This window comes from Apteryx rowi, unplaced genomic scaffold (genome assembly GCF_003343035.1).
Source record: "Apteryx rowi isolate R43461 unplaced genomic scaffold, aptRow1 scaffold_270, whole genome shotgun sequence".
In the NCBI taxonomy this organism is placed as follows: domain Eukaryota; kingdom Metazoa; phylum Chordata; class Aves; order Apterygiformes; family Apterygidae; genus Apteryx; species Apteryx rowi.
Window position 1 is genome coordinate 1,029,257 of NW_020449086.1, and position 22,529 is coordinate 1,051,785.

The window sequence follows — 22,529 nt, forward strand, 5'->3', positions numbered from 1 at the left end:
TCCATTCATGGCAATGCTCAGGCTTCAGTGACAGAGTTCTCTTAAAAAAAAACAAAACAAAAACAATAAAAAAAAAACCCACGCAGGAGCCCTAAAGGCTTTCTGAAGGTGCCTTTGGCCTTGAAACTGTTAATGCCTTTAAGTTTCCAACATGCATCCGCATGTGCTGTGGTTCAAAGGAGAAGTCTGTTTGAGTTTTGATTAAATACAATGCCCTTGTTTACAGTGAGAGCTGGAGGTACTGGCTGAGACCTGTACCTCTTTCCTGAGGAGGGGGACGTATATGTACAGGGTATTGTTTACTGTCCAGAGATTTAAACCAGCTTCTTTGTTTTGCCAAGCAGCTAACAGTGGTGTCAGTGGCCTCCCAGCCTCCCAACTCCCCCCAGAAGACGGTGGGCGTCCCACTGAATGTAGCTTTAGGACAGCAGATCCTCACAGTGCAGCAGTCTGCACCCTCTTCCCCTGGGAAGGCCATAGTCAACCATACAACCGCGCAGGTACAAACTGGCTTTTGTTTCATCTTCTAGCATGTCTGTGTCTTGTCTCATCACTTGGGGGAGACTGGAGCACCAAACTGCAAACGTGCAGCGGTCGGTCTGTCCGTCCCAGGGTGTTCTTGTCATGGCATTTGCTTAAGCGCTGGCTCCAGAACTGCCCTGAGGAGCAGGCGCTTTTCGTGTCGAGGGGTGCAAACCACCACCAGTGCCTTCGAGGGCATGCAGTTAGAAAGCACCTTGCCAACCTGCAAAGTCTTGTGTGGTTCAAGTACTCACCTCTGTGTATTGAATCTCCCAAGTCATCTGAAAGTCTCCCTATGACACTAAGAAGAGTTCTTCAGGTGCTTAATTCTCTTTCACCTGTGAATAGGGTTTGTATCCCACTGACCACAGCTGCTTTCCGAATATTTCTGAGGCTGACAACAGAGTTCATATTCTTGTGGCAGAGGTCTGCATAAGCAAGACGCTGTGGTCGGAGAGCTGCAGAATTATAAGTTAACAACTTCTGTGTCTCCATTTCTAGAAAAATGTCAGGGTCTTCCATATTAGCGTGGATAAATTGATTTGCGTTAAAGAATGAAAACACAAAACTGAAGTCTTTCCTAAACTACGGTTCTTATTTTCTCTCTCTTTTGTAATCTTATGTGAATCTATTTCTATCTTAATGTCTGTATTCCTAAATAAGCAGGGTGGATATAGTCAGGAGTGAATGGAGTTGCATGTACAGCAAAAGACCAGGTACTCGGACACATTTTGGCAGTCTTGTCTTACCTTTAAGTGTGATAATTGGATTGGTGGTTTGGGGCCTTAGACTCCACTATGATTTCTGGTTTTGTGTGTGAGAGATAAGGAAAGGTTGTCTTTTTAAAACAGTTGTTAAAACATTAATCATTCTAATGCAAGCACCCTAAAAGACAGAACTGAGATGCCTGCACGGTACCTTGCTTTTTTTTTCCCCCCCCGCAAGATCTGATCCAAAGCTCTCTGAAACAACAGAAGGGTTTCCCCTGTCTTCGCTAGGCTTYGCTAGCCCTTTGAAGAACTGCCATTTAAATTTTATAATTTTCCCAGTTGTCCTTGGATGGCAGCCAGTAATTCATGTACTAGAAGGAACTTTGCCCACGCTGGTCTCCCTGTGATAATGCTTGTGCTGTGACTGTGCTTACAGATAGTGCTTATTTTGAGTTGCTATGGGCTGTTGAGGTTTCAATGTATTTTTAAAGAAATTCCAAGAAAACACCTTTTATAAAAGAGTATCCAGTAAAATACATGTAAATATAGATGCATTCTTGTAGCTGCTGAAAGTTGGGAAAATATTGTAATAAACAGTGCATAAACTCTGCTAAAACCAGGTCATGGTATCAACCAAATTTAATACTAAAATTTAATATCAATGTCAATGATGTATTTAATAACAATACTAAAATGTTTTGAGAATAAAAAGATGAGCTCTAAAAGAAATTGGATGCAAGGAGAGAGAAGAGGAATGGACCAAGGCTTGAGGTTATCAGCAGGGATGGAAAAAAGGGCCTTTCTTCATCCAACCAGTAGTGTTACAAATGCATATAAATAAAATAAGCATTTGCTTGTTACCAGTTTGTAGTTAGAGAGAAATTGGAAAGATGAAGTCTTGCAAATTCTGAATAAGCTGTTACCCCAGCTGAGATAGCAGAGATCTGCCAAACTCCCATTCCTGACCCTTTTTTCCTTTTTTCTTATTAGTTTTTTTTTTTCCTGCTCTTCATTATTCTTGCTTCTTGCTTTCCTTGGCCTATCCACTCTTTCTCATCTGTTCATGGATCAGTTTATGTGCTCTGCTTCATTTCCACCTCAAGGGCTGCACAGGGACTTGTGGGTATTCATCGCAAACTGTCCAACAGGACGTATCTGTATACWCAAAGATAAACCGTGCAGTAGTCGAGCACGAGCAGTTCTGCAGGAGCTCTTACCCCATGTTTTTATTAGTAGTAATGTTTTTAGGCTTGTTCCTTGCTTGATTTTGAATACAAACTGAGCAATGTTCCCTTTAGTCATCTGAAGTGTAATTTGGCAGACGTATCTTGGGAAGGGGACTGAGTCACTGTACTGTGTAAATATAATTTATTTTGGAGTTTGGTGTAAAGGACTGAAAATGGAATTGAGTTTGCTTTGTTCCAAGCTTTGAGTGACATTTAATCTCTTTGCATCTCTCTTTTGCTCTGGAAAGTAAACGCAGGGGTAACTGACTCTGTTCTCGTGGATATTAGTGGTTAAGGAGTTGTTCACTAAAAAATTGCAGGATAAATATGCTGATGTTCTGCCTTTGTCAAAAGTAACTTTAATGCTGTCTGTGTTGGTTTAATAGGCTGTGAAGTCAGCAGTACAGACCATTACAGTAGGAGGAGTGGGTACATCTCAGTTTAAGACAATTATTCCCTTGGCAACTGCACCCAATGTTCAGCAGATTCAGGTACCCGGAAGCAAATTCCATTATGTTAGACTTGTCACTGCCACAACAGCCAATAGTTCAACACCRTCTGCCAGTCAAAATCCCAGTACGAATACACAGCCTCTTCAACAAGGTAAGTGCTGGTGCTAATATGTTGTCTGAGAGGTACCCAGTAAGGTTTTCTTGGTTTGTTTGCTAAGCATTGAGATGACTACGTAATAGAAAATTTTCAAGACTGCCAGATATACTTGCTTTTGTGGTAGACTCCTATAGATTTTGAAAGGTTTCATATTCCACTGTTACCTCTGGTTTGCATGTGGAAATGCTCCTGTGTCAAAATGTTCTGTAGTGAAGCTTGAATCCTTGGAGCATTTTAGGCTGCTTTCCCATAGCTTATCAGCATTGTGGGTGACTCATGGCAAGTCCTCAATCATCTTGATGAAAAGTGTGAAGTCAGGAAAGGCCCAYGTACGTCTTGCCAGGCTACTGCAACATTAAGATTTTTGGATATCAGGTGCTTTCAAAGTGCCAGATGTTTCTGCTGGTTTCTCTCTGTGCTTTCTGGAGCTCTGGTGGAATAAAAGATCTCAAACAAGGATGTGCTTTTGTGTTTGCCTGTTGACAAACGGAAATCCAGTGTTCAGAGGAGGTCTGCACCCAGACTGATTTTTAAACTGTTTGCTGTGAAACACATGCATGTGGACTTGTTTGCAAATACTTATTTACAAAGGTGTTCTTTGCATACAGTAGTGTTGATGTGTCATGTGTTTGGTCAGTTAATCTCAAAACACGGTTACAGCATTAACGAGTAGAACATAATGTAGCAAAGACACTGGAAGAATTGTCAAAAAACAAACAAAAAAGTCAGTCCCAAGAGTTAGCCCCCACGGTGCGAGATGAAGAGTGTCTCTGCATTCTGTGTAGGTGAAAGTCTGGAGGACTGAACTGTGGGGTTTGAGTGAATAATGTGTGTCATGCGATGTTGTTTCTTTATCCTAGCGAAGCCAGTGGTGGTGAAYGCAACCCCTGTGCGGATGTCTGTTCCCATTGTGCCAGCACAGACTGTAAAACAGGTGAGCTGAGTAAAATGCCTACTCCCAACTTCTTTTTGCCGGGCAAAAAAGATGTCCAGTTTGCAGCACTTTAATAAAATGTTTTATTAAAAAGCCTAGCCTGAACAGACAAAGATTTCATGAAGATTTCYTTTCTTTCTAGGTGGTGCCCAAACCAATCAACCCAGCTTCCCAGATAGTTACTACTAGTCAGCCCCAACAGAGACTTATTATGCCAGCCACTCCACTGCCGCAGATACAGCCCAACCTCACTAACCTCCCCCCGGGCACGGTCCTGGCACCAGCACCTGGCGCAGGAAACGTAGGCTATGCAGTCCTTCCAGCTCAGTATGTCACGCAGGTATGGTGTTAACCCAGCGAGAAGCAAGGAAATAGCACTGTTCTGGAATATACTCCTTTCCTGTTCAAGTTCTTGCTCCACAGCATAGGTTTAGGAGTTAGCTTTCTGCTTTGCTGAAATCTGGTTAACATTCAAAATGGAAAGAAATCCAAATGAAATGTTCTGCTGAGGGTTACCTGGTCTATCTGTGCAAAGGAGGAGTCTGTCAGCCCTTGGCATCACTGGTACCAACCCCATGTCTGGTTCATTTTTGGTTTTGTTACGGCAGCAGTTTATGTCCTTAAAGACTCTTACTGCATCCTTGCACTCCGCTTCCCTAAATCTTCTCTTACACCCGACAATACAATTTATTGGATCTCTCCTTGGAGGTTTGGTGTTCCAGGCAAAATCTATCCCCTTTGGRCTATCTTCAGTTGGTCCACATCGTGGTATGTGCCAACCTACTTCAKAATCTGTCCCAAAAAGAGAAAATGAGTTGAGTATAGGTAATAGAAAATAAGATAGCACAAACCAGTGTCATCTGGCAAGTTCTTATGAGTGATTTTTGTTTATTTTATTTGTTTGTTTATTTCTAAGTATGCAAAACAAACTGTGGGTCCAGGTACCCTAACAGGGCTTGTTCCCCTTAGTTATATGTATGGTATTTTTGTTTTRTTTTGAATTATCTTTGCTGTGGTTTTTGTACTGAAGTGATAACATACTATTGAAAACGCAGGCACACAAACACCTTGTGAAGGTGTGAATATAGATGCTTTGTGCAAACAAGCTGAAATGTAAATCGGTTTGTTTGTTTAATTTGGTAGTAAGGGGCTTGTAGATTGAGGGAGCTACTTAAGTTATTAGTGCAGGAAGTGAAGTTGATTTATTGGGGGGGGGGGTTCCTTTAGGCAAATAAGGGGGAAATGAGCATGGTTTTTAGGAACTGTTTGGCGCAAGCCTTTATTTCTAGTCTCTGTCATCTGTATGGCTGTAGACACTGTAGTAGAGAACAAAAAATACTTAAAACAATGCTTTTTCTGCTAGATGTGAAGGCAAAGATTACTGCCTGGTCCAACTTCTACAAGTTTCTAAAACTGTAGTTAGAGGCATATTATTTTTCTAACGATATATGAAATGCTAATTAAAAGACTTGCTACAAATAATATTGTGTAAAGTTTAGTTTTTTCATGTTACACATTGACCTTTTGTTTTGTTAGCTACAGCAGTCATCGTATGTATCTATAGCAAGCAACACTGGCTTTACAGGGACATCCAGTATCCAGTCCCAAGCTCGGCTGCCATTCAACGGGTGAGTGTTTGGCACGGAGATTTTAAAAAGAGATCGTCCTGCAGTACAAGCTGCTGAATAAGCGTCTTGCTTCRGCACCATTTTAAGAGGGGCTTCTTGGGGGGGTTGTCCGGGCGGTGTTTTGGGAGGGTTGTCTGGGCTGTTGTTGGGTGAGGGTTTTCAGTTTGGTTGTGTTTTTTTCAAACGAAGTGTTCCGGGGTGAGGTGGTTATCTCCTGCTGACTAAAGAACAYGCGTCTGTCGAACAGTTGAGCCAATCTCTTTTGGTCAAAGCGGTATTCTCCTTGCGCTTGTTCTTGTTTGGTTGCTCTTTACTCCTGTAGCAGGAAGTTGAACTGAAAGCTGCCTGTTGCTTGTTCTTCATTTTGCATCAGCAGCTGGAAACCAGGTTAGCAAGCTGGAATAGCTAGGCAATGCTTGACTTTGCTGGGAAGGGATGCCAGATTACACAAGAGCTAGATACTCAGCCCCGGTAGAAATCGAACCAAACAGAGAAACAGAACTAAAGCCCAAAACRGACTTGATAGGAGGTTTGGGGTGTGGGGGTTCCCCCCCCCCCCAGTCTGTGTTTTTCCTTAAAGGATGGAAATAGCAGCTAATATGGATTTATTTATTTTTTTCCCCCCTTCCCTGCCCCAGTAAGTTTAGCTGTTCTGCAAAGTCCTGCTGCATTTTTGTTTTCCGGAAATTGTGTATGCAAAGGTAGCTTTCATTGCTGCGACCTAAACTGTGATGCAAACTAATCCCAAATCCAGATGCAGCTCTTCAAATGAATGGGTTTGATTTAATCTCCTGGTATTATGTGCAGAAATTGYTGGATAGGGATGGACTGAATCTCGTCAAAAGTGATTAGTAACACAAAATCCTAGTTTTTAAGAGTAGTTAAGGCCAGTCTCTGCTATAAAATTCTTTTTTTAAGCTGAATGCCATGTTTTGGCTTACTTGCTTGTTGTTCTGGAGCTTGTAAACTTTTTTTAATTCCAACTTGTACAAAAGGAAAGGCACAATCATACTGTGTGAACCTTGGCTGAATGCAGCCCCTCCTGTGTTTAGAGGTGTTCTGGGGAGTCTTTGCTGGTTGCGGTTAGTAGTTACGATTCTTTGTTTAGCTTTAAGCCTTATTGCTACGTTAGGCATGCAGCTAGATCTGCAGCAAATAACCTAGCTCTTTCTGGGTTGGAAAGGTATCTTTTATGGTAGTTACATAAACAGTCAGCCAAAAACCTATTGCAGGGGGACTGTAAAGGTTTTCCCGTGTTTGTATTATGAGCCACGTATCTGAACTTAAAGTAGGAAGAGACTGAAGTGTGTGTATAAATAGTTACACTTTTGTTTTTTTCCAGAATAATTCCCTCTGAATCTGCAAACCGCCCCAGGAAGCCTTGCAATTGTACAAAGTCGCTGTGTTTGAAACTGTAAGTACAGCTTGTTTGTTTTTAAGCCTTTGATTTTTGACATTGCATGTTTATGCCAGGAGTCACAATACAGTGTTTTTAAGCATATGATAAACAGTAGGTCCAGATTCTAATTTAAGGTGGTTGTTGATCAGTTCAGTGGAGATGGTGCAGTGCATGTGCCATTTGAATGAAACAGAGTGGAAATTGTGGGCTATATGTACCCCAACATTTCATAAATTTCTAACCTTGCAGCCTTGTGCATGGTGGAGCAATTTTATTCGGCATTTGGACTTGCTTTGTGGTTGCTATGAGTGGAATTACATCCTGCAGTATCATCAGTGGGCGTCTACTAAAACGTCAATAAAGCCATGCTGTGTTAAGTAGCTCAAGAAGATAGCGCTGTGTATTTTTTGAAGTGTAAGACTAGATAAATGTTTTTTCACTGATAGGCCTAAGTCTTGCTCATCCTCATGAGATATTTTGCTATTTTTTCAATGCCTTTGTACCAATTTGGCAAAAGAGCATTATGATTTGAGGAGATGCTAAGTTTTCTAACTTGAGGCCAAGTTAGGTTATCGACTTTGGAACAGTATCAGGAGGAGATAGTAAATTTGTGGCTCCCTGAATCCTAGACAAGGAAGTGGAAATCAGTGCTGCATTACTCAGAGGGAAGGTGATTGAGTAGTATCTGAATCCAAGTTAAGAAACATATGCAAACTTTTCAGCTTGGGTTTCTTTTAATATTATGCACATCRCATCTGTGTGAGAAGGTGTGCCCTGTACTTCCTAGCCTCAAAATTGCCTGTTGCACGGAAGACATGGTAAATGGGAAGATGTTTAAGCTCTTGGTTCAAATGTTTTGCAGCATACGTGACTTTTTTGCTCCTGAACGATCTGGAAACTCTGTTTGGGAGAGTAATGGCATTTCTGATAATGCTTTGTGCCCTTCAGAATGCTGTTGGAAATGAACTTTACTTGTGATGTACTGTAATTATACCTTTAAGTGGCTAGGCATCTGTGCAGAGCACATGGGAAATTCACTCTRGCAAAGGTGTTTTCTCACCAGCAAAACTTTCCCCTGTTTGGAAGGGGAGTTATTTTTCTCCAGGTGCATATTTAAGGTAGGCAYGTAGCCTATTTTACAAATAAGGAGACTTGATCAGAGAAGTGATTTACTCMGTGATGCTCTGGAGAGATGTCAGCCTTGTTTTATTTTGAAGCCTAGAGCCATTCCAGTACTGAATTTTCAACAGAACAGAAAGAAGAACTATACAGGTTGTAAAAGCTTTTCATGTAGTTTGTTCCTGGAACAATGCAGGATGCTAAAGATCAGCGAAACACAATTTGACCAGATGAGGATTATGGCCGACTCTGGAGCAACCCTGTTGTGTTCTTTGTGATGTTACAGAAGTCCTGGGTGACCCTAGGCAAGTAGTAGGAAGTCAGTTTGGCAAGGAATTGAGGCTCCTAAAGATGAACGTACACTCCCAGCAGGGTTTCAAAAGCAGCTATAGATGATGATCAGTGATTTCCATTTGCTTCAGCTGMGGATAGTCCTGGGCCTGTTGAAACCCACCAGAGTTTCGCTTGGCCCAAAGCTATGTCTGAGCTGGGGGTGAATGTGGTCCTGCCCTATATTAGCTTTGGAGGGGGTGAGCAGAGATACGTAAGAGACAGGGCAACATGAYTGGCTTTTCCTGTAAATGTTTTGCTGATTTTTAAGTCACATAATTGTCCCTTTAAAAAGTCTCTGATAACTACAATTTTGTCCTCATTCATAGCTTTTCTCTAGTTGCCTCTGCTTCAAAGCCTATGAGCTGTACCACTTTTTACTCTTTTTCTCTTCTTCCATCTCTGCTTTTGCTAAATCTAACTTCAGTTCAAACTTGAAAACATTTTTTGRGGGCAAAACTAACAAAAAGGGCTTATCGCACTAATGGTCTGGTACATCAGTTGTGGTGTTAGTTGGCACTCCAGTCCCTTGCCTTGTGTTTTGGCTRTATGAAAGCTCGTGAAGGCTGGCTTGACCTGGCTGTGACGTAGCTGTGGCAGGACGGCGCTCAGCATGGGGCAGCCACCAAAGATTGCACTAGGACAAAGTCTCACCRCTCTCGCTATGCTGCTACTGGGACGTGAGCTAACTTTGTTAACATCAGCTCAAACAGACACCCTTGAGCTGTAGCTATGCCTTTAGATCGCAGCTTAGGTGTGTGCTAGAGGTTTGAGGGCTTGAAATGGAGCTTATGCCATTCTTGAGTGTGGATTTTAGCATAGGGTGGCCGAGGCCTTTACTGGTGTATTTGGGTATCACCAAAATAGAAATTTCTGCTACTGCCATCAGCATTAATGCTCATATAATGGTTCATGTTTAGAAATAATCTTCTGCATCTTCCATTTCAGGTATTGTGATTGTTTTGCAAATGGTGAATTCTGCAATAACTGCAACTGTACAAATTGTTATAACAACCTGGACCATGAAAACGATAGACAAAAAGCAATAAAGGTGAGCAGTCTTTTTTCTCTCCTCCTAAAGTCGTTGAACTGAAAAGCGTGTTCCCATTCGTACAGATTTCGGCATGTTTTTGAGTAGCACTGAGATGGGACGGCTGACCTTTTGGTTTGCCTCTGTGTGCAGCTGGGATGAAAGCAGTAGCTTGGGCCTGGTAGAGCTACAGGGTGCGGTAGGGCTGGGTACATAACACCCTGATCTCCTTCCACCTGTACAGGGCTTACAGCTCTCTCATCGCGCCTTTAAATTCTGCTCCCCGYGTGCAGTGACTGATGTTTTGAGTCTGCATTGACAGGCCTGCCTGGACAGAAACCCTGAAGCYTTCAAGCCCAAAATAGGGAAAGGAAAGGAAGGAGAATCGGATCGGCGACACAGCAAAGGGTGTAACTGTAAACGCTCGGGATGTCTCAAAAACTACTGTGAATGTTATGAGGTACAAAGCATTATCTTGTCTTAAAGACACTGGCTTTTCCCTTTGGTACTGTGACTTCTCAGCTCTGCTTTGTCACTTAAGTCCTGTTCCCCTACTGAAACTGATTGATATTTTGACTATATTGCCAACATTTGAAAAGTTGTTTGACTAGTACCCAGATCATGTCTTACTGTTGTCTGTATACTTTGTAAATAGTGTTTGTATTTAGTATGCAGCAGGGAAATCACTTCTCATTTTGCACTGGACAATCTAAGACTTCATTCCAATATTGCAACAATGGTTACGTTGATGTTTTCTTCCAGCAATTTGCACATATAAAGCAGTGTATATTGCAAAATTCATTGCTTCTCTTACATGAATTTAATTTTAAAACATGTAGCAACTTTGTACTCAGACTTGGGTTTGTCCTTTACTGAAGAGCAATATTTCATAAATAAATCTATGGCACCATCTGTCCAGGAGCTCAAGCAGTTATAACAGCATCTCACACGTGCTGTGTGAGGAGATGGAAYGTATGTCTTTGGAAGCCAAAGGCAAAAATTTTGTTGTTTCAGCTAAATGACCGTTTTGTGGTTGTAGAGATGGGGGCAGACTGACTTCTCTCATAGTCTAACTACTTAGGTTGAATTCCACTGAGAACAGTAGATTTGAGGGCCAGAAAGGGATGATGGTGAAACCATTGATTTGCATTTGACGCAAGCATTGGTTCTGGGAAGATGTCTCGCCTTGATGTGAGAACTTAGAGTAAACCTCAGTGGTTTCCTCCAGTGGATAATTGGTAACAGACTAAAACAGAAACACCTCTTCCCTGCGGTTTGTCATAAAGCGGGTCAGAATTGCAACTGGTATCTCACGACCTGTTTGTTTCTTTCAGGCAAAAATCATGTGTTCGTCCATATGTAAATGCATCGGCTGTAAAAATTTTGAAGAAAGTCCAGAGCGAAAGACATTGATGCATTTAGCAGATGCCGCAGAAGTTAGGGTCCAGCAGCAGACAGCTGCGAAGACAAAGTTGTCTTCCCAGATCTCGGATCTGCTGACGAGGCCAACACCAGCACTCAGCAGCAGTGGGGGAAAGTAAGTTTACGCAGTCYACCTTGTCACTTGTTTCTAATGTGATTTTTATGATGTATATGACAGCTATGTCCCTGTCACCTTTGAATGCTATCTATATAAGCATTGCTGTAGCACCAAGAGCACTGGGGCGACTGGAGCCTTTTGTTCACACAACGATGTTTTCTATGGATGTGCCAAGCTTGGCTGTGTTCAAGTGTGTAACTGAGTGTTGTCTTCTGGTTGCTCCTATGCTGCTGGACAGCATGAAGTACAAGTGTCTYGTTTACTTTGAGGATGTAATCCTCAAGCTGCCCTTACAGGGAAAGACTGGAGAATTCTTCTGTGTATCTGTGCATTTTGAAGTCTATCCAGAAATGGACATAGGTGGGGGCAGGCACAAAGCACAACTGCCCGCCAGTTCATTTCCCTGCGACTGGCTTGTTCGCTGTCTTTTGGTTAAAGGTTGTCGCAGGGCTCTGGGAAGCAGTGCGACAGAGGAGCCCTCATCAGTCCTCCTACCAGCAACTTGCTCAGTCCTGGAGTTAGGGCTCCTGGCAGGAAGGGCAGTGAGGGAGGAGTAGAGAGGTGATCAACGTTCTTCTTGCTTTGCACTGTGACGTGACCTGAAAGGGGACATCTGTAAGACTTAAAGCTGCAGTGCTTTGGAGGGGGTGCTGGTGCTTTGTGGATTCTTGCAGTAAGTGACTGGATTTTTATTTGTTTCAGGCTGCCCTTTACGTTTGTAACCAAGGAGGTAGCTGATGCAACCTGTGAATGCCTTCTTGCACAGGCGGAGCAAGCGGAGAAGATGGGCAAGTCGAAAGCTGCAGCAGAGCGCATGATYCTGGAGGAATTTGGACGCTGTTTGATGAGAGTTATTAACTCTGCAGGGAAGTCCAAAAGTGACCCTTGTGCCATGAACTGCTGACTYGTGCACATGAGCTACAACAAAGCGGACTGAACAGAACATTTAAGGCACAGGGACACTTTGGTTTGGGGCAGAGGATTTAATAATATTTGTTAATTTGGTGCTTGTTTTAAATTGACTTGCATAAGGTTGAAATGAGAAATTCTTTTATAACAAGATGTAGAGTCTTTTAAATCTTAGCTAAATCCTCTTCTACTTATGACGATGCCTAAAGGTGAATTTTTCTTCCTGATGTTGTACAGCTTTTAACTAGGGTTTCCTAAAAGTTGGATGTTTTCTTCCCGTTCCCCCAAAATAATTGCCTGAAGGGCATATATAAATTATTATAATATATATTATTTACTGTGTATGGAGTTGCATCACGTTGTGCATATAGGAAAACACAGATGCTGACAACAAACAGATCACACTTTTGGCAACAGGCCCGTAATACAAAGAGGTATCAGTGTATCCCAGTTAATTCTGAAAGGAAGTCTGTAAAAACGAACATCTAAATGGACAGTAGTATCTGTATTGAGGACCGGATACAGCACGTTCCTTTAGTGTATACAGCAGTGTGAAATAGGCAGGCAGTAACGCAGAGGGGTTACTTGCACGTTTAGCAGTGGGCAGGTGGCTAAGAATCTCACTGAATCTCACGGAGCTCTGAGGTAGATGAAGCTAACGGTTTTTTGCTYGTTTGCTCTGAATGATAAAATCTTTGGAGAAAGCTCAAGTGTTTTCTAAGTCGGAATTTGAAGGCTAAGACAGTGGCCTGTTTTCAAAAGTGAGAAAGAGCAGCCATGCCGTAACGCTAGGCTGTCTGCCCAACAACATACAGTGTTAGCTTAAGTGACAAGCAGGTGGATGCTGTTGTGCAGGTAAAGCTTGGTGCTCAGAGGTCTTTTTTAGCAGCCGCATCTGTCAATGGAGGTAGGAGGACTTAGCAGTCCATTGCTTTTTCTAGGATCAAGCTGTTACCCTGGAGATGTATTTCAGCCCTAGAGGCTGGGGTAACGGGATACAGTAGAACCACAGTTGTCTTGATGAGGACTTGAGACAATCTGCATCCAAATTGACCTGTGAACACGTGTGGAGATCATGTTCAGCCTGGTTTGTGGATCGTCTTGTTRCTCCTTCTCTCTAGGTTGTCTTGTTGGCAATTTATTGGTTTAAGGTTTTTAAGTGGTGTTTAGAATGACCATGAGAGCCGTGATCATACAGGATGCTAGCACAGAATCAAGACTGCTACCAAAACAGACATACTGATCCTCTGACAAAAAAAAAAAAAAAAAAAGGAGGAAGAAAAAAATGAAAAAACAAATCAACTATAGCTGTGTATAGACTAGGGTGGGGAGTTTTTTCAGTATTTGTTACAGGCAATCTCAGATCACATTTTTGATAGTGGAACACATTTACAAACTGAACCTGGTAAGTTATTTACCTAAAAGTAGCATAATAACCATGTTTAACCCCAGGCATTTTTATTAACTGTCTTACTGCTGCCTGAAAAAGATTGCTAGGTTTTTCCAAAAGGGATTTTGTATTCCTTGAGTAACTGTAAATACAGAGATACAGCAGAGCTCTTCTTCTGGGTTTTTGAACAGGGCCAGGCTGGGAAGAGGTAGGGACTAGGCAAACCAGCAGCAGAGCCGAGTGCCTACGTGAGTGATGGCAGCAGGACGGGAGGATGCTTCCGCTCCGTGGCTTCACCCCGTTCTCCTGCGCACTGAGCGAAAGGCCCTTTCCCTTCAGCCCATGTTTGGTGCCCCTCAAACTGCTTCCCGAGGTGCCAGGGACCAGATTTGGCCTGCTGGTCACCATTTGAAGAGCCCTGTCGTGTAATAGCATCTCCCTGAGCATAAATAGCAAATATACTTGTGCAAATCTCTGAAAAGGGAATCCATCATTCATTTAAGTAATGCCATTTTTTTTCATAATTAGGACTTGGATTTATTAAAAGTCAGTGCGGTAACTTTACATGTAGATAGTGCAGATATTCAGTTTACTTCTAGTGACCTAATATAGTATGTCCAGTAAGATTTGTATAAATGTAAATTAGTGTAAGTGAATAAAGTAATACCTACTTACGTTATTTTTCAAACAGATTGCAATATGCCTTCTTTTGTTTAGACTTCARTCCGTGTTAATTTTGTATATATTCTGTGTCTTACTCTAAATTGCACCTTTTGTGATGTGTATTTATATACAGTGTGCAAAAACACTTGTGAAATTTAGATTACCGTTGTAATTATGTATGATGGCATTGCTTGAGAATATTTTGCTTGTAAAGACTTTGAAGGTGCAATCAAATGCTCTTAGTTCTTTTATTTTGTTTTGAACAAGCTTTCTCAAACATTAAGCTTGGATCCCTCTCTTCCCCCCTCCCTGGTGTAGTATGTATAAATTGGTTTTTGTACTTCCTTAGCCATTTGCATCAAACTGCTGGACAAGATTTACAGTCAAGTTCATCCAGTTACATAAAAATAATTGGGAAAGGGGCAAGGGTTCATTTTCTAGTTCTGTTTACATCTGAAAGTAGAAAAATTAAATTTATATTTACTAGACCTATTCAAAGAATACACTTTTCTATATTGTAAAGATAAAACAGTCAGATAAATCACAAAGAAAAATAAACATTTATACTATTCTGTAAATATGATCTTTTTGCACTCCTTTCCTTGAGCGCTGGCAAATATGCAGTAAAGATTTTCAAGATTATCAAAACAATAAATCCGTTATCACTAGGCACAGTTTTGATGCAAGTACTGGCTTACTTTTTGGTACGTGAATCTTACTGGAGATAAACTCTTGGTTACTTGTGTACTTCCATGCATAGCAATGGCTGTGAGGCCCAAAGTTGCAGTTGCAGAGCTTGAAAGCTGTCAACCAAGCCAACACTAGGTAGCTGAACCCGCATGTTAATTTATTTTTTTTAATTCTTTCATGGGGAAACTGTAGTTTTTTACGTGTGCTGGCTGGACAAAAGTTAGACTCAGACTGAGAAGGAAGATCTGCAAGGCTGAACCCGTAGGCCTTTCTGCAGTCCCCTTGAAGATAGCGGGGTGCCACACAGCTGCTTGCAGGACCCAGGGCAAAATTTCCAGGCTGAGCTTTGGTGAGAGCCTTTGAATAGGTAGTAGGAGACAATGTACCGTTTGGGGGGGGGGCTGGGTCTTTTAAGTCTTGGGGAAGAGTTTTGTGGCCAACCCCATAATGTTACATTACTTGCTTGCATTAAGGAATGGGAATCAAAAAGAGAGCTTGTCCTCTTATTACTTTTCTTTTTTATTCTCGTGCCTCTGATTTCTCAGGAAAAATATCGGGATGGCCAAAGCAAGTGAAAAGGGGATGAGGTTTTACATGTGCTTGAAGATGATAAACTTGAAATTGAGGTGATGGAGAGGAAGCAATAGAAGGATCCAAAGAAGGAATGGCACGCTCAGGGAGACTTGGGGAGGGTTTGCACAGACCCCAGAAGGGGCATGGTGTTGCTGTGAGGAAGGATGCTCGGTGTTTCACAGGCRAGCATCTGGACCAGAAGTGGAGTGGGCAGAGAAAGCGCTGCCTGAGATACATGGTGGGAAAAGGAGTGGCAGGAGGAATCACCTGGTCATAGTGGTGGGGTGAGAAATGCTGAAAAACTCCACTGAAAGCTGCAACTTTGTAGTGTGAGTACAGCCGAGGTTATTTCTGGTGGGCAGCAGCAGGGCTGTATGTTTTAGAAATGAATGACAATTGCTGCTGGATTCCTGCAACTACTGTCAAGTTTTGTCTGAGTATTAGATGACGTTGTTCTTCTAATTACATAACTGCCCTTTTTTTTTTTTCCTAATAGTCTGTTTTTAGGCTCAAGCCTAATTCCACCAGGCGCTTTAGGACTTTCTTGACGTATCTCAAAAGCCTCCGACATCAATACTGAAGTGAATTACAAAGGGATGGGTAAACTGGGAGGAGCTGTCAGCCCTGGGAATACCCACGGCCTGAAGTCCATCTCCCTGGCAGGCTCCTGCTCCGTTCGCTGATGGGCAGTGACCACAGTGGTTGTGCAGACAAGAAATCCATACAAAGAGAAGCTCTGAGCAGACCCTTCTGTCATGTTTGCAGCGTCGTCCCCGAGGCTGAGAGCTCGCGTGCAGCGCTGAGAAAAGCTTGCCCTGAGGGACGAGGCTCAACCTGAACCAAGTAAGACAAACTCGGCCTGATGTAAACAGGAAGTGGTAGCAGGCTTACTTCCAACAGAAGAATTAACAGCAAGGGAGGGCCTGTTCCCCACAGCTCATCTCACTTTGCTGCTGGAGGTTTAAGCAATGCAAATGCTACAGCTTGAAGGTTGTGGTGGCACAGAACCATGCTAGTCAGCCACTGAGATTTCTGCAGCGTTTTGCCAGTTGTCCTAAAAATTCAAAAATACAGGGGGAAAAAAGTTCTTTTCTACAAAATATGTTGTAGCTGCAGTGATTCCATGGCAGTTAGTGATGGCTTCAACACTCTTGTGTTTTGCATAGGTAATTGGACAAGAAAAAAGATCAAGAACTCTTGGGGTTTTGGCTTGTTACTCCCAGCAGAGAACAGATGAAGGTCTGTAGTGCTGCAGCTGCCGCTACAAAAGCAGAGTGCTAGGGAGTGAGTAGGGCAGCTCTACTCTCACAGTTAGGGAGGGGGAAGAACCCAAACCTATCAGTGGCTGTTTTGTAAGTTCACCAGTAGGCAGAACTGCACCTTGAATAGTATTCCCACCCCAGGAAATAGTGGATCACCATATTTCATCCCCTCTACAGTATGCACTTTGAAAGCACCTGGATAGCAAGGGCGATACTGGGCAAATGCTTCCTGTCTGCATGGATGTAGCTGTCGTTCTACATGGCAGAGGGGAAATAACTAAGCAGCAGTTGCACTGGATTTTGTTATTCCAGGTGGAGCACTGTATACCAAGGCAGCCTCCTTACCACAGAAGTGAACTGAATGAAGAAGCCTGTTCTACTACTTGACTTCATGGCAGGGAATCTATGATCCACGTTAATCAGTGGAAATGCTGTCTAAAGATGACTGCTGTGTGCTGGGGGCTGTAGGACATACCAAACTGCAGTACAAGCTCTGGGAGGAGAGCGTCATGTTGCAGGGCGAGTGGGTGACCTGATTGATAGGGCCATGTAATCAGAGCCAAAAAGCTCACCCTGCAGCAGCGCCGCAGTATGTGCCTGAGCCCTGGCRATCCTGCCCAGAGGGGCAGAGCAGGGCCTGGAGGGACAGCCTCCGCAATCCCTGCTGCACTGCAGGGCACACCAGCATGGAAGCTGCCTTAGCCCTGTTCTCTCACATGGAATTACACCACCTTCCCAGGTTTTTAATCACAATATTAATGTTTAAATGTTAGGTTTTAGAGGTGTAGTTCTGTAATGCAGTCCCCTTTCCACTGAGCCCAGACTTATGTCAAAGGGCTAGCTTAGCTTGTTGCTGAGGCCTACAGGAGGGGATATTAGAGCCATGTACAATGCGAGTGTCTTTTTTGTTTTTCCATGCCTTTATTTCCTTTTAAAGTAAAAGCTCTGTAAGCTCTTTTGCCTCCAACTTTTTTACTGCAGCATCTCTAGGATGAACTCAAATTAGCAGCACACTTAATCCCCCCACCCCATGCAACTGCAGATGCATCAATTTTCTCCTCTTAGGAAGAGCACCCACAGCACTACACAGCCCAGCACCACGAAGGGACACTGTATTGTCCCTTACCGCCTCACTGCACGTTTCCAGCAACTTCTCCTCTGCCACAGACACCAAGTCCGAGATGTGCCTGCTTGGCAGGATTCATAGATGGGAACGCAGGGTGAAATGAACTTCCTTCCTCAGATCATCTAACTGTGACCAGACCCTGAACCATCTGCAGTGGCCCCACTCATCACCGTTTAACAAAACAAGTTTTGCCAGGCGAATCTTGGCAAGACACCGTATTGTTTGCTGACTTAAGTGTTGCCTGGATCTGGCCGTAACTGAGCCTAAGTAGGCTCAGCATCCTTGTCTACCAGCAATGAATGAGTAGTCATGGCCCTACGCGGGTTGGGCTTGATTGGCAATTACGCAATGGTGACRCAAATGAATGTTTTCCCTTTAGTCTCTTCCATCTGTGCTTTCCACAATGATACTTCAAGTTTAAGTTTTTGGCATGGTTTGTTCTGACCTGTAAGTAACATCGCATTATTTCCTTTAATAAGATCGTGTAGTGATTGTCGATGCATGACTCCCCATCAAATAAATGGTCAGTGAGCGTGGGAAAGAGGGGGCTCTGTCCCAGAAGCTCACAGAAAATTTTCTGTTCGAGAAACAGATCCCACAGCTTGGAGTTCTTGTCGCAGTCTTGCACTTGGGCATATGTCCTTAGGACTTGTTCAGAAATGCTTGTGATGTGGTGCACGCTTGCAGAGGGCACGCTCACTCCACCTAACTTTTTTATGTAGAGCACTGACCCGCATTTTAGCGGGCTCTCATCTGAYTCAAAAAGAGAAGCAACACAAGCTTCACACTGTAAATCAGAGGCTAATTGTTCAGCAACAAACCCAGTGGCACAAGTGATGCTCTGCACATGTAGCGACAGGTCCGTCAGCGCATTGCTCAGTGCGGAGTCGCGCAAAAGAAGGCCTGCACTGAAGGGGTAATCCGTTGCCAGAGTCGTCCTACGAGCTGGATCGTACTGAGAACGAATGTTGCCAAGGGTGAGATCTGTCCTGCGGAAGATGGATATATCCAAGGTGCTCACATCACCAAAGCCACTGCTGTGTTGTAATCCTGGTGCCAAGCTGCAGCTGGCCAGCAGCTTGTAGTAAGCTGCCTGGAACGTGGCRCACGTGGGATTGCCGTGGCCAACACAAGCCTGCCTGAGAGCCCGAAGAAACAGCTCCAGCTGGTCGAGGCTGAAGGTGTAGGTCAGGAGGCGGTGCAAAGGCATGCCTTCTGGAAGCACGTAGTTGGTATAAAGCCACTTGAGGCTTTCAGCATTGAGCAAGAAACTCAGAAATCCCAGTTTGCGTTTGCTTTTTATAATGCATCTCCCCACAGAGTCTGTTAAGGTGACAAAGAAGCTCTTGGCCTCATTGAGGAGGTGGCTTATTTTGCTGTAATTTCCAGCTAGCAAAGGCCCCTTGAGTCCCCTTCCATAGGGACTTCTGCCATGGAATACATCGCACAGACGGCTCATCAAACGCACAAACTTGATGGTACCGCTGCAGTTTTGGAACGAGGCCAGGCCCAGCTTCTGGAGGTGCTCCAGCGCATCAGCAACACCCTCACTGAACAGCTGGGTAGCAAGGTTGACTTTCAAATAGCAATGTTCCTCACTTCCAGRACAGCCGGACCTGGGACCGCACAGCTGTAACACCCTTTTCTCTTGCAAAGCTGCAAGCTCCACCATGTGCTGCCACTGTGCTGCTTCACTGAGCCACTGTATCTTCTGGAAGCACTGCAGTGCRTTCCTTATCAGCTGGAGCGCGTGGCAAGTGTCAAAGAAGTACGTGATGCAGTGAGCCGAGCTGGGCGGGTGCTGAAAAGTGCACTGGATCCTATCAGGGTCAATCCGGATCCCCAGAGCTCTGGCTGTCTCAGCACCGTGCGCGGTGACACCTGATGTCACAGACAGCACCGCGATGCCGATGTTGTTCAGCTTATTGATGGTCTGACGAAGTAGCTGAGCAAGCAGGTGGCCGCTCAAGCTGTTCACAAAGAAGTAGCCAAGAGGAGCCCTCCAGGGACTTGTGATGCCGACTGCCATGAGGATTATCGCTTCTGAAGCCAGCGGGGCTTCATCAGCATCCAGGACGCCTGCCCCCACGTCAACAAAGCCCATGAGACGTTGGGTCTGGGGGTCCCATTCCTGCTGCTTCTGGAGGGCCACGTCTTGTACCATCAAGGCACAGTAACGGTAGGCCTGGTCTCCCTTCTCCACCCTTTCCTGAAGGCGAACAAAAATGTCGCTGCTGAAGCCCGGAGCGGCATCATTACTAGAGAGCCAGCTGGAAAAGGAAGAAGGATGCAATTAGGAGTAAAGATTCAGAGAAAAATGAAGTTTCCTAATCTCTTCCTTCTTCCAGCTAATGGTCCCAAAGTTTCCACTCTGTAAGGACCTATTGGTTTTGACTTCCCCATGCTGACGCTTGCCCCGCCTCTCTATCTCTCTCCAGTATGTTCTGACTGATAAGTGGAGTGCTGCAGGTGAAATGGCCTGCTCCTTTAACACCGCCTGCTTCTTCTATAAAAACTACCTTACTAGTTTTTGCTCTTTTTTCCGGTATTTGGCCCATTCCTCCCCTCTCAGAAGTCTATTCTACTGCACATCACAAGGCCAGGAGCATTGTTTGTAGAGCACTCCTTACTGCACGTGGCAAAAAGTGGTGAAACACCTCATCTTTTTAATATTCCTTCTTCATTGCAGTGACCTCTAAAACAAATATAGATACTATGGTACCTAAGACCACAATATCCAGCTTTTCTCACTCACTGCTTGGGAGTATTTAGGAAGCTCCATACTTCCTCTCWAATTGTTAGTATAACGGCTCTGTGAACTCAGACAGCGTCAGGTGTATGCCTAAATTCATACCCCTCTCTGAGATACCCGCTATTAATATTTCTTAACATTCGTCTCCTACTCTGCTTGGCATTTGTTGGTGTTACCAAAATGAAGCATGGAAAAACTACTACAGTTGAATATGCTTGCATGATAGACCTCTGTTCCACCAATTTCTAAATAAGTACATAGAAACCCATTCAGAATGCAAGAATATAAACTTGCTTTGTCAGGCTGGAAGGATGAGGCAGGGGAAAAATCTTCCGCAGATAGTCATAGGCCTTATTATGGTAGAGGTGGAGAATACAAGCAAATTGTTTCATTTCCAGGGAGTATTCTGTCATCTGCCTCCAGCTGTGTGACTCACGGGGCAAATCTGCTTAAAAAAAGTACAAGGTCAGCTTTAGCGAAGCAAGTAAACAGCTGCTAACTTAACAAAAGCATAGATAATACAAAGATATTGCAGCACAAGGAATACAAGGCCACGCTACTGCCTCTGGAATAACAGAGTTATGAAGGAAGTTTGATGCAATACTATTAAGTTCAGAAGTGCTGTCATGGTGCCTCTCCTTTTCCTCAGGATAGGCGGTGGCCAAAGAGTCTGTGCCCTACAACAGCTCTCCTGCTCGTACTGTCTCTTTGCATGTAATGAGCGTTTCCCTCTTTTTCCTATCTAATGTCATTTCAAATGTTTGAGTAGATATTGCATCTTACTTGTGGGTGCTGCTTAAAATTTACATCACAAGAGAGAAACCATGAAATTAGGGCCTACTCTACAGTTTAACTGGTTTTTCCATGTTACATCACAGACATGAACAGAGCTCACTTACTCTGACAGAAAGAAAGACGAGCTTTTCCTAATTAAACATACCCTGTCCTTGATTTGTCTGTCAGCTAGATGTTGGTGTGATCTGATTAAAAAGTCCTTGTTACAGGGCTGACCTGAGCACTGTCTTAAATTCTCAGAGAGGTCTGAGGGTACTTCGTTCTTTGCAGGATTGGATGTTGTGTTCTGGAACTAAAAATTTGCAAAGCCTTTGCTTTGCAGTTAAAGCTTATAGTATCGACCCTAGAAATTTAACAGTCGGGGCTTACCCACGCTATATACAGCCGCATAAGTACATAAAACTGGAATGAAGCATTCTTGCTTTGTCAAATGCCCCGAGCAGTACCTGAGAACTGGGCCTGCAGCAAACTCACAGTTTCCTCAGACAACTGTTTCTTCTCTGCCAGCTCCCTGATGATGCTGAAAATTTCTCTTGGCCGGTATGTGGGGCACCTCCTTGCTGCAATAAGCTGCTGCTTCTCAGGCACTGGTTGTACCTCCTTCACTTCTGTCTGCTGTCCAGCAGCTGCTACGGCATCCTTTAAGCTGTAGTTGTGATCCTCGGCAACAACCTCATCATCAGAATGGTTTAGGAGAGGCTGCTTCAGTGCTCTTGTGGATGACCTGTTCCTACAGCGTGTGCTCAGCAGATCCTAAAGCGGAACAGAGATTGAGCGTTACTGAAGTGATCACAAAACCCTGCCAGGGCTCCAGTCCCGTGGAAGCCCGGACAGACGTTGGGGCTGAACAGGGCAGGGCTGGCGGTTCCTCAGGAAGTTGGGCTCCACTGTTTGGTTCGTATGCAAATAAGCGGTGCCCTGTGCGCCACCTGGCCTTAACGACCATGCCGAAGGCACCGTACAGCGGCAGGCCTTGCCGGTCACTGCAACGAACCCCATCCATCCCTGGACACACAAACAGACAGACAGACCTCCTCCCCCCCGCCGCGAGCGGGCGGCGGCTGCCGTTACCGGCCGTTGCGGGCACGCACCGGGCGGGGGAAGCGCGAGGGCACGGCCCCCCGGCGCAGCTTCCGCCGCAGCCCGTAGCGCTCGAAGTCGGCCTCGGCGAAGTGCCGCGAGCAGAGGATGGCTCCGGGCCCGGGGCTCCAGGCCTGGCGGCTCCGCGGGTCCACGCGGTTCACGGCGCGGATCCACTCGCGGCGCTGCGCGGCGTCCACCGGGAACCTGCGGCACACGGAGAGAGGAAAACATGAGGGGCT

At 44.3% G+C, this 22,529-nt stretch overlaps 2 protein-coding genes across 6 annotated transcripts in view; one reads left to right on the top strand and one right to left on the bottom strand.

The window, feature by feature from the left end:
• The window catches only part of LIN54 (lin-54 DREAM MuvB core complex component), a 42,634-nt gene extending 28,391 nt beyond the window's left edge, over nucleotides 1-14,243 (top strand). For 2 of the 5 annotated variants that reach the window (XM_026068483.1, XM_026068484.1), the window contains exons 5-14: nucleotides 342-500; nucleotides 2,845-3,061; nucleotides 3,928-4,001; nucleotides 4,144-4,341; nucleotides 5,538-5,629; nucleotides 6,972-7,043; nucleotides 9,426-9,528; nucleotides 9,830-9,967; nucleotides 10,842-11,044; nucleotides 11,750-14,243. In XM_026068483.1, coding sequence (XP_025924268.1) covers nucleotides 342-500; nucleotides 2,845-3,061; nucleotides 3,928-4,001; nucleotides 4,144-4,341; nucleotides 5,538-5,629; nucleotides 6,972-7,043; nucleotides 9,426-9,528; nucleotides 9,830-9,967; nucleotides 10,842-11,044; nucleotides 11,750-11,951 — 1,458 coding nt within the window. In that variant the 3' untranslated portion in view covers nucleotides 11,952-14,243. Of the gene's footprint in view, nucleotides 1-341; nucleotides 501-2,844; nucleotides 3,062-3,927; nucleotides 4,002-4,143; nucleotides 4,342-5,537; nucleotides 5,630-6,971; nucleotides 7,044-9,425; nucleotides 9,529-9,751; nucleotides 9,968-10,841; nucleotides 11,045-11,749 lie in introns of those variants that run through there. The other 3 variants (XM_026068482.1, XM_026068485.1, XM_026068487.1) reach the window with 3 other exon arrangements.
• The window catches only part of THAP9 (THAP domain containing 9), a 9,715-nt gene continuing 394 nt past the window's right edge, over nucleotides 13,209-22,529 (bottom strand). The window contains exons 2-5 of the mRNA XM_026068481.1: nucleotides 22,299-22,494; nucleotides 21,654-21,960; nucleotides 20,707-20,857; nucleotides 13,209-19,930 (exon numbers count right to left, since the gene is read on the bottom strand). Coding sequence (XP_025924266.1) covers nucleotides 17,968-19,930; nucleotides 20,707-20,857; nucleotides 21,654-21,960; nucleotides 22,299-22,494 — 2,617 coding nt within the window. The 3' untranslated portion in view covers nucleotides 13,209-17,967. The remainder of the gene's footprint in view (nucleotides 19,931-20,706; nucleotides 20,858-21,653; nucleotides 21,961-22,298; nucleotides 22,495-22,529) is intronic.